The 9,735-nt window shown below is 43.0% G+C and overlaps 1 protein-coding gene across 2 annotated transcripts in view; it reads left to right on the top strand.

Moving 5' to 3' along the window:
• Positions 1-409: 409 nt before the first annotated feature.
• The window catches only part of AP2A2 (adaptor related protein complex 2 subunit alpha 2), a 75,169-nt gene continuing 65,843 nt past the window's right edge, over positions 410-9,735 (top strand). For both annotated transcript variants that reach the window (XM_040464273.1, XM_040464272.1), the window contains exon 1: positions 410-584. In XM_040464273.1, the coding sequence (XP_040320207.1) occupies positions 425-584 (160 nt within the window). In that variant the 5' untranslated portion in view covers positions 410-424. The remainder of the gene's footprint in view (positions 585-9,735) is intronic.

Genomic DNA, 9,735 nt, shown 5'->3' with positions numbered 1-9,735 from the left:
AAATGTTGTTTTATTTCTTTGGTAGTTTCCTTTCACTTTCTCCTTTTTGAATGATCCTCTAATAAGGGGTGAAACCTGGACCTCTTGGCTTACATTTTCTTACCTTATCTCTCATTTTCCACTTCTTGGTCTTTGTGGTGTTCAATATATTTTCCACGACGTTCAACTTTGTCCTCCAGCCCTTTTGAATTCTTTTATTTCTGCTAGTAGGTTTATCATTTGAGGCCTTCTTGTCCGAGTTGCCCTTTTTTGGTGTCATCTGCTTCTTAAAGCTGTGTTTCTCTGTGTGAGACTATGCATTGCTTTGGAGTGCCCTCCTCCACGTAGCTCTTTGCTCTGAATTCCTTTTCTGGGGCTTGTTTTGGTGTCTGGCTCGTGCCGTGCGAGCTTCCTGATGCCTGCTGGTTGGAGGCCGTCCACTCGCATGCGCCAGCATTGGCCAGCACGGTCAGGGCCCCGGGGGGAGGGCTCCTTGAACGGGGACGGATGTGCGGTCTCCGTCATTGGGGGAACCCGCACGTCATTGGTTTTTTCGGTCTCTCCCAGAACAACCCTTCAGTCTCAATTCCTGCTTGGGGAAGGAGGTGAGTATTGCAAGCCCAGCTGCCACTGTTCTGGGAAGGGGGTGTCTCACCGTCAGTGGGTGTCACTCAGTTGTGCTTTTCTTAGTGTGGCGCCTTATCCCAGCATTCAGTGGTGTCACCAGGCCTAGAGCTTCTGTGTTCCTGCTTTTCCAGAGGAAACCTCTCGTCTGCTGCTGAGGTTGTGAGAGTGGGCTGCCTGGCTGTAGGGTGTGCTGGAGGGGCCTGCTATCCCTTAGGTAGACTAGCCTCCTCCAGAGTCCACCGCCCGAGGCACTTGGCATCTTTAATTTCTAAACCTTTGCAGGTTCTCTGAGAAGATTTGCTTTTTACTACTTCTCCCTCCTGCAGGCAGCTGGTTCCAGCTTGCTCTGTTAGGCTCAGTCAGTAGTTACCATTCGATCATCTCTTTCCAGCATCCCCAATTGTGGTCCTCCCTTTTACCTAAGTTTTGGACTGATTTCATCTACCTTCGCGATCTTTGTGGCCATTTTTTAATGCTTTGGATTAATCACGTCTTTGGAAATAAGAATCTGACTCTTAGTATTTCTACTTTTCTAAAGACGTTTTTATTTATTTTGAGAGCAAGAATGCACTAGCATGTGTGGGGAGGGACAGAGAGAGAGAGGCAGAGAGAGAATCCCAGGCTCCTCATCGTCAGTCCAGAGCTCGACGTGGGGCTCGAACTCCCAAACAGTGAGGTCATGAGCTGACCTGAAATCAGGAGTTGGACGCTCAGTTGACTGAGCCACCCAGGTACCCCTTACTGTTTTTAGTTTCTAATTCTCAAAGGAAGTAGTAATACCTTTTTTAATTAAGTCTAATTTTGGAAGGTAGTTCTCACTATAAAGGTGGTTTGGCATGTGCTTCTAAAGTAGAATTTAAGGGGCGCCTGGGTGGCTCAGTCGGTTAAGCGGCCGACTTCGGCTCAGGTCACGATCTCACACTCCGTGAGTTCGAGCCCCGCGTCGGGCTCTGTGCTGACAGCTCAGAGCCTGGAGCCTGTTTCAGATTCTGTGTCTCCCTCTCTCTGACCCTCCCCCATTCATGCTTTGTCTCCCTCTGTCTCAAAAATAAATAAACGTTAAAAAAAAAATAAAAAAAAAATAAAGTAGAATTTAAAGGGAACACATGATTCTGTGGCATATTTTTCTAGTTCTTACCTGAAGCCGGCAAGCAGGGTGGATTGTTCTTCGTTAAATGGAACAATATAGTATATACAAGTTTAGTTTGCTAAACCCAGTGCTCTGAAACCCAGATATCAAAGCTAGGGAGCTAGGTGTCTGATAGGATTTTGTTCCACAGACATGATCTGTGTTGATGAGGCAGTTTCTTGCTGGTAATGGAATATAGTAAATGGAAACTTCTCTCTCTCTCTCTCTCTCTTTTGGTTAATTTTTGAGGAGGGTGGGGGAGACAGGATCTCAGCAGGCTCTGCTTTGTTAGCGTGGAGCCCAGTGCAGGGCTCGAACCCACGAACTCTGAGATCATGACCTGAGCCGAAGTCGGACGCTTAACTGACTGAGCCACCCAGGCGCTCCAGTGACAGTTGTTTAACATCACAGTTGGGGGCAAATAGTAGTCTGGCCAAAATATAAATATATTATATCAGTGGCATATATTGATATTTAAGTTAGTTAACATACAGCGTAGTCTTGGCTTCAGGAGTAGAACCCAGTGATTCATCTTTTACCTATGACAGCCAGTGCACATCCTGCAAAGTGCCCTCCTTAATGCCCGTCACCCATTTCACTCATCCTCCCACCCCTTCCGGCAACCCTCAGTTTGTCCTGTGTGTTGTAAGTGTCTCTTATGGTTTGCCTCCCTCTCTGTTTTTATCTTGTTTTTCCTTCCCTTCCCCTATATTCATCTGTTGAGTGTTTCAAATTCCACATATGAGTGAAATCATGTGATATCTGTCTTTCTCTGACTGACTTAGTTGGCTTCACATAATACACTCTGGTTCCATCCACGTTGTTAAAAATGGCAAGATTTCATTCTTTTTCATTGCCGAGTAGTTTTCTGTCGTATATATGTACCACGTTTTCTTTATTCATTCATCAGTTTTGATGGGCTCTTTCCATACTTAGGCTATTGTTGATAGTGCTATAAACATTGGGGTTCATGTGCCCCTTCGAATCAACATTTTGTATCCTTTGCGTAAATTCCTAGTAGTTCAGTTGCTGGGTCGTAGGGTAGTTCTATTTTTAATTTTTTGAGAAACCTCCACACTGTTTTCCAGAGTGGCTGCGCCAGTTTGATTTCCCACCAACAGTGCAAGAGGGTTCCCATTTCTCCACATCCTTGCCAACATCTGTTGTGGCCTGAGTTCATTCTAGCCATTCTGACAGGTGTGAGGTGGTATCTCATTGTGGTTTGATTTGAGTTCCCTGATGATGAGTGATGTTGAGCATTTTTTCATGTGTCTGTTAGCCATCTGAATGTATTCTTTGGAAAAGTGTCTATTCGTGTCTTCTGCCGTTTTTTTTTCCACTGGATTATTTATTTTCGTTTGTGTTAAGTTTAAGTTCTTTAAGTTCTTCATAGATTTTGGATACTAACCCTTTGCAAATTTGCAGATACCCTCTCCTATTCTGTCGGTTGCCTTTTAGTTTTGCTGATTTCCTTCCGTGTGTAGAAGCTTTTTATTCTGATGAAGTCCCAGTGGTTCATTTTTGCTTTTGTTTCCCTTGCCTCCAGAGATGTGTTGAGTAAGAAGTTGCTGCAGCCAAGATCAAAGAGGTTTTTGCCTGCTTTCTCCTCGAGGATTCTGATGGCTTCCTGTCTTACATTGAGGTCTTTCATCCATTTTGAGTTTATTTTTGCGTTATGGTGTGAGAAAGGATGGTCCGGGTTCATTCTTCTGCTGCGTGTCGCTGTCCAGTTTTCCCAGCACCCCTTGCTGAAGAGACTGTCTTTATTCCATTGGGTATTCTTTCCTGCTTTGTCAAAGATCAGTTGGACATACGGTTGTGGGTCCATTTCTGGGTTCTCTGTTCTGTTCCATTGATCTGTGTGTCTGTGTTTGTGCCAGTACCATACTGTCTTGATGATTACTGCTTTGTAGTATAGCTTGAAGTCCGGGCTTGTGATGCCTCCTGCTTTGGTTTTCTTCTTCAACATTACTTTGTCTATAAGGGGTCTTTTGTGGTTCCATACAAATTTTTGCATTGTTTGTTCTAGCTCTGTGAAGAGTGCTGGTGCTATTTTGATTGGGATTGCATTGAATGTGTAGATTGCTTTGGGTAGTATCGACATTTTAACAATATTTGTTCTTCCAATCCAGGAGCATGGACTATTTTTCTATTTCTTTGTATCTTCAGTTTCTTTCATAAGCTTTCTATAGTTTCCAGCAAACAGATTTTTAACCTCTTTGGTTAGGTTTATTTGTAGGTATTTTATGGTTTTTGGTACAATTGTAAGTGGGATTGATACCTTGATATCTCTTTCTATAGCTTCATTATTGGTATATAGAAATGCCACTGATTTCTGTACATTGATTTTATATCCTGCGACTTTTCTGAATTCATGGGTCAATTCTAGCAGGTTTTTGGTGGAATCTTTTGGGTTATCCACATAGAGTATCATGTCATCTGCAAAGAGTGGAAATTTGACTTTATCTTTGCCAATTTGGATGCCTTTTATTTCATTTTGTTGTCTGATTGTTGAGGCTAGGACTTTCAACCTACGTTGAACAACAGTGGTGAGAGTGGACATCCCTGTCGTGTCCCTGATCTCAGGGGGAAAGCTCTCAGTTTTTCCCCATTGAGGATGATATTAGCCGTGGGCCTTTCATATATGGCTTTTATGATGTTATTATGTTCCTTCTATCCCAACTTTCTTGAGTGCTTTTATCAAGAAAGGATGGTGTATTTTGTCAAATGCTTTTTCTGCATCTGTTGACAGGATCATATGGTTTTTATCCTTTCTTCTATTAATGTCGTGTATGCTGTTGATTGCTTTGTGAGTATTGAACCAGCCCTGCAGCCCAGGAATGAATCCCACTTGATCATGGTGAATAATTTTTTTAAAGTACTCTTGAATTTGATTTGCTAGCATCTTGTTAAGAATTTTTGCATCCAGCTTCATCAGGGATATTGGCCTGTAATTGTCCTTTTTAGCTGAGTCTTCGGTTTTGGAATCAAGGTAATCCTGGCTTACTAGAATGAGTTTGGAAGCTTTCCTTCCATTTCTATTTCTTGGAATGGTTTGAGAAGAATAGGTATTAACTTTGCTTTATTTTTATTATTAAAAAAATTTTTTTTTAATGTTTATTTATTTTTGAGAGAGAGTGAGACAGAGTGTGAGCCGGGGAGGGGCAGAGAGAGAGGGAGACACAGAATCCCAAGCAGGCTCCAGGCTCCGAGCTGTCAGCAGAGAGCCTGACGCGGGGCCTGAACTCATGAACCGTGTGAGATAATGACCTGAGCCAAAGTCGGACGCTCAGCTGACTGAGCCACCCAGGCGCCCCAGCTTTGCTTTAAATGTCTGGTAGAATTTCCTTGGGAAGCCATCTGGCCCAGGACTCCTATTTGTTGGGAGATTTATGATAACCAATTCAGTTTCTTTGCTGGTTATGGGTCTATTCAAATTTTCTATTTCTTCCCATTTGAGTTTTGGTAGTGTGTGGGTGTCTAGGAATTTGTCCATTTCTTACAGATTGTGCAGTTTGTTGGCATATAATTTTTCAGAGTATTCTCTTATAATTGTTTGTATTTCTGTGGTGTTGGTTGTGATCTCTTCTCTTCCATTGTGATTTTATCTATTTGGGTCCTCTCTTTTTTCTTTTTAATAAGGCTGGCTAGGGTTTTGTCAATTTTGTTTATTCTTTCAAAAAACCATCTCTTAGTTTCATTGATCTGTTCTGTTTTTTCTTTTTTTTTGATTCTATATCGTTTATATCTCCTCTAATCTTTATTATTTCCCTTCTTCTGCTGGCTTTTGGCTTTATTTGCTGCTGCTTTTCTAGTTCCTTTTGGTCTAAGATTAGGTTGTGTATTTGGTATCTTTCTTGCTTCTTGAGATAGGCCTGAATTGGAAATATGTTTTCCTCTTAGGACTGCCTTTGCTGCATCCCAAAGGGTTTGGACAGTTGTGTTTTCTTTCTTTTTCTTTCTTTCTTTCTTTCTTTCTTTCTTTCTTTCTTTCTTTCTTTCAACATTTATTCATTTTTGAGAGACAGAGAGAGATAGAGCATGAGCAGGGAAGGGGCAGAGACAGAGGGAGACACAGAATCCAAAGCAGGCTCCAGGTTCCGAGCTGTCAGCACAGACCCCGATGTGGGGCTTGAACCCACAGACCATGAGATCATGACCTGAGCCGAATGGGAGACTTAACTGACTGAGCCACCCAGGCGTCCCTGGACAGTTGTGTTTTCATTTTGATTTGCTTCCATGTATTTTTTAATTTCTTCTTTAATTTCCTGGTTAACCAATTTATTCTTTTTTTTTTAAAATTTATTTTGAGAGAGAGAGAGAGTGTGCACGCGTGAGAGAGTGCATAAGTGGGGGAGGGGCAGGGGGAGAGGGAGAGGGAGAGAGAGGATCCTAAGCAGGCTCCACACTGCCAGCACAGAGCCCGATGCAGGGCTCTAACTCACAAACTGTGAGATCATAACCTGAGCTGAAATCAAGAGTCAGATGCTTAACGAATTGAGCTGTTAGGCACCCCAACCCATTCATTCTTAAGTAGAATGTTCTTTAACCTCCATGTATTTGGGGGCTTCCCAAATTTTTTCTTGTGGTTGATTTCAAGTTTCATAGCATTGTGATCTGAAAACATGCATGGTATGAACTCAATCTTTCTGTACCTGTTGAGGGCTGTTTTGTGATCTAGCATGTGATCTATTTTGGAGAATGTTCTATGTGCACTCAAGAGGAATGTGTATTCTGTTGCTTTAGGATGAAATGTTCTAAATATATCTGTTAAGTCCATCCGGTCCAATGTGTCACTCAGAGCTGTTGTTTCCTTATTGATTTTCTGCCTAGATGATGTGTCCATTGTTGTAAGTGGAGTATCGAATTCTCCTACAATTATGGTATTATCATCTGTACGTTTGCTGTGTTTGTGATCAATTGATTTGTATATTTGGGTGTTTCTACGTTGGGGGCATAAATATTCACAGTTGTTATCTTCTTGATGGATAGACTCCTTTAATTGTGATACAATGCCTTCTTCATCTCTTGTTACAGTCTTTGTTTTAAAATCTAGCTTGATGTCTACTAGCATGATAGATGGTTCCCCATCCCCTCACTTTCAATCTGCAGGTGTCTTCGGGTCTAAAATGAGTCTCTTATAGGCAGCATATAGATGGATGGCATTTAAAATTTTTTTTATTTATTCTTTATTCTGATACACTATATCTTTTGATTGGGGCATTTAGTCCATTTATATTCAGCGTGATTATTGAAAGATAAGAATTTAGTGCCATTGTTTTATGTGTAGATTTCATGTTTGTGGTGATGTCCTCTAGTCCTTTGTAGTCTTTGCTCTTTGCACTCAGAGTCCCCTTTAGGATCTCTTACAGGGCTGATTTAGTGGTCATGAACTCCTTTAGGTTTTGTTTATCTGGGAAAGCCTTTATCTCTCCTATTCTGAATGGCAGCCTTGCTCGATAAAGGATTCTTGGCTGCATATTTTTCCTATTCAGCACATTGAATATTTCCTGCCACTCCCTTCTGGCCTGTCAAGGTTCAGTGGACAGCTCTGCTGCTACCCTTATGTGTCTACCCTTGTAGGTTAAGGTCCTTTTGTCTCAGCTGTTTTCAGAATCCTCTCTTTATCTTTGTATTCTGCCAGTTTCACCATGATATGTCATGGTGTTGACCTGTTTTTTATTTTGAAGGGAGTTCTCTGTGCCTCTTGGATTTGGATGCCTGTTTCCTTCCCCAGATTAGGGAAGTTCTCGGCTATAATTTGTTCAAATAAACCTTCTGCCCCTGTCGCTTGCACTTCATCTTTTGGAACTCCTATGCTACGGATATTGTTTTGTTTTATGGAATCACTTAGTTTTCTAATCCTCCCCTCGTGATCTAGTAATTTCCTTTCCCTCTTTTTTTTCAGCTTCATTATTTGCCATAATTTTATTTTCTTTAAAAAATATTTTTTTTCAACGTTTATTTATTTTTGGGACAGAGAGAGACAGAGCATGAACGGGGGAGGGGCAGAGAGAGAGAGGGAGACACAGAATTGGAAACAGGCTCCAGGCTCCGAGCCATCAGCCCAGAGCCTGACGCGGGGCTCGAACTCACGGACCGCAAGATTGTGACCTGGCTGAAGTCGGACGCTTAACTGACTGCGCCACCCAGGCGCCCCTATAATTTTATTTTCTATTTCACCTGTTCTCTCCTCTGCTTCCTCCATCCTCACTGTCACTGTATTTAGTCTATTTTGCATCTCAGCTATGGCATTTTTTAAAATTCATCCTGACTAGTTCTTAGGTCTTTGATCCCCGCAGCAAGAGTTTCTCTGGTGTCTTCTGTGCTTTTTTTCAAGCCAAGCTATTAGTTTTTTGACTTTTATTCTAAGTTCTTGTTCACATAATATTATTTATATGTTTTGAGCAATTCTCTGGCTGTGATTTTTTCTTGAACTTTCTTTTGGGGAGAATTCCTCTGTTTTGTGATTTTGGCTAAGTTTCTGTCTTTTGCATGTTTTAAAAGCTTGTTATGTGTCCTGTACCTGAGAGCACTACTGTATTAAAACTATACGCTGTCCGGGGCCTGGCACTCGAGCTGGTGTTTTTGATGTACGTTGTGTGCTCTCTGTTGCTGTGTTTTGGCTGCTCTGTCCCACTGGTCAGTCCTCTGCAGAGCCCCTCTTTGCTTATAGTGGTGGAGTATTCGGACCTTCAACCAGATGTGCTTTAATTTGTTTGTTGAAGTAACCCTGGAATTAAAAAAAGGAAAGGGGGGAGGGGAAAGCCTGATCCCATAAAAAGAGAAAAATAAAAGGGGGAGAAAAGAAATCCAAATGGAGAGTCAAAAAACCGTAAGTCTAAATCCAGAGAAAGAGAGAGGAAAGTAAGAAGAAGATGAAAGAGAGAAGGTCAAAAGATAATAGAGTAAAAATCCTTGATAAAAAATATTTATACATATTATGTATATAATAAGAATTGGCCAAAAACAAATCAGAAACTATGAGCCTGATTCCAAATGAAAAAGAGTAGAGGGATAAAGAAACGGAAAAGAAAAAAATGAAGGAAAAACCCTAAAACCAAACCAAAACAAAAAGAAAACAGTTGTGTTGGTGCCCGGGATGGGTGGCCGTGCTGGTGTGGAAGAGGGGCCAGCTGTGTTGGGTCCGTCAGTCTTGCTCCCCTCGATAAGCAGTCGCCAGGCACGGAGGGGCGGGGTTTGGTGTCAGCGGGTTCTGCCTCCACTGGGGGTTGCTGTGCTACTCTCTGAAGTCAAACTGTGTCGGTGTTGGGGAGAAAACTGGCGACACCGCAGTCTCTCGTCCCCTGACTGGATATCTTAACCTGCGCTGTTCAGGCAGCCCTCACAGAATGGCCAGTCTGGGTGGTCGGTCTCCCAGCCTTCCGGACTCTCGGCTGGGATTCAAAACCCATAGTCTTGAGGGACCCAGCTCAGTGCGGCTCCTCTCCCCTGTTCTGGGGTAGAGCCACCCCGTGATTCTGATCTTTTATCAGGGTCTTTTGCCCTTGGGGAGGCTATAAACCCTCTTCCCGAAGTACTCCGGGAAGGGGACTGCTCTCTCCCAGTGAGCCCCTGAGATCGCTACTCCTTGCTATGCACCCCGTGGCCAGCTCCCTCCTCCCCAGGAGTGCTTGCCATGGCTTCCAGCTCCCTTCCGGAGATAGCCGTGCACTTTGAAACCTCGGAGTTTCAGCTCCTAAGGATGTTTGCAAAATAGAAAGTGGCACTCTCCGTATTTCTTGTTCCCCAGTCCGTGGTCCGGAGAGGCTTTCCTCTTGTGTTAGCTCAGTATCGCACTTTAACAGCCTCTTTCTCTCCTGCTCTCCCTTTTGTCCCTCCACAGAAGGGGTTCCCTCCCCTCCGTGCATATGCTGTTTTACCTCCCCCGGTTCACATACACGCACCTCGATCCTGCCAAGCTGTCTTCTTGCAACTGTGGAGATCCTTTTGCCGCTCTGCAGATCTATTTCCTGTGTGTTCCAAGTGAACTGACCTCA

This window comes from Herpailurus yagouaroundi, unplaced genomic scaffold (assembly GCF_014898765.1).
Source record: "Herpailurus yagouaroundi ecotype Mexico unplaced genomic scaffold, PumYag 438, whole genome shotgun sequence".
Taxonomy (NCBI): domain Eukaryota; kingdom Metazoa; phylum Chordata; class Mammalia; order Carnivora; family Felidae; genus Herpailurus; species Herpailurus yagouaroundi.
This window is presented reverse-complemented; position numbering and strand designations above follow the sequence as displayed.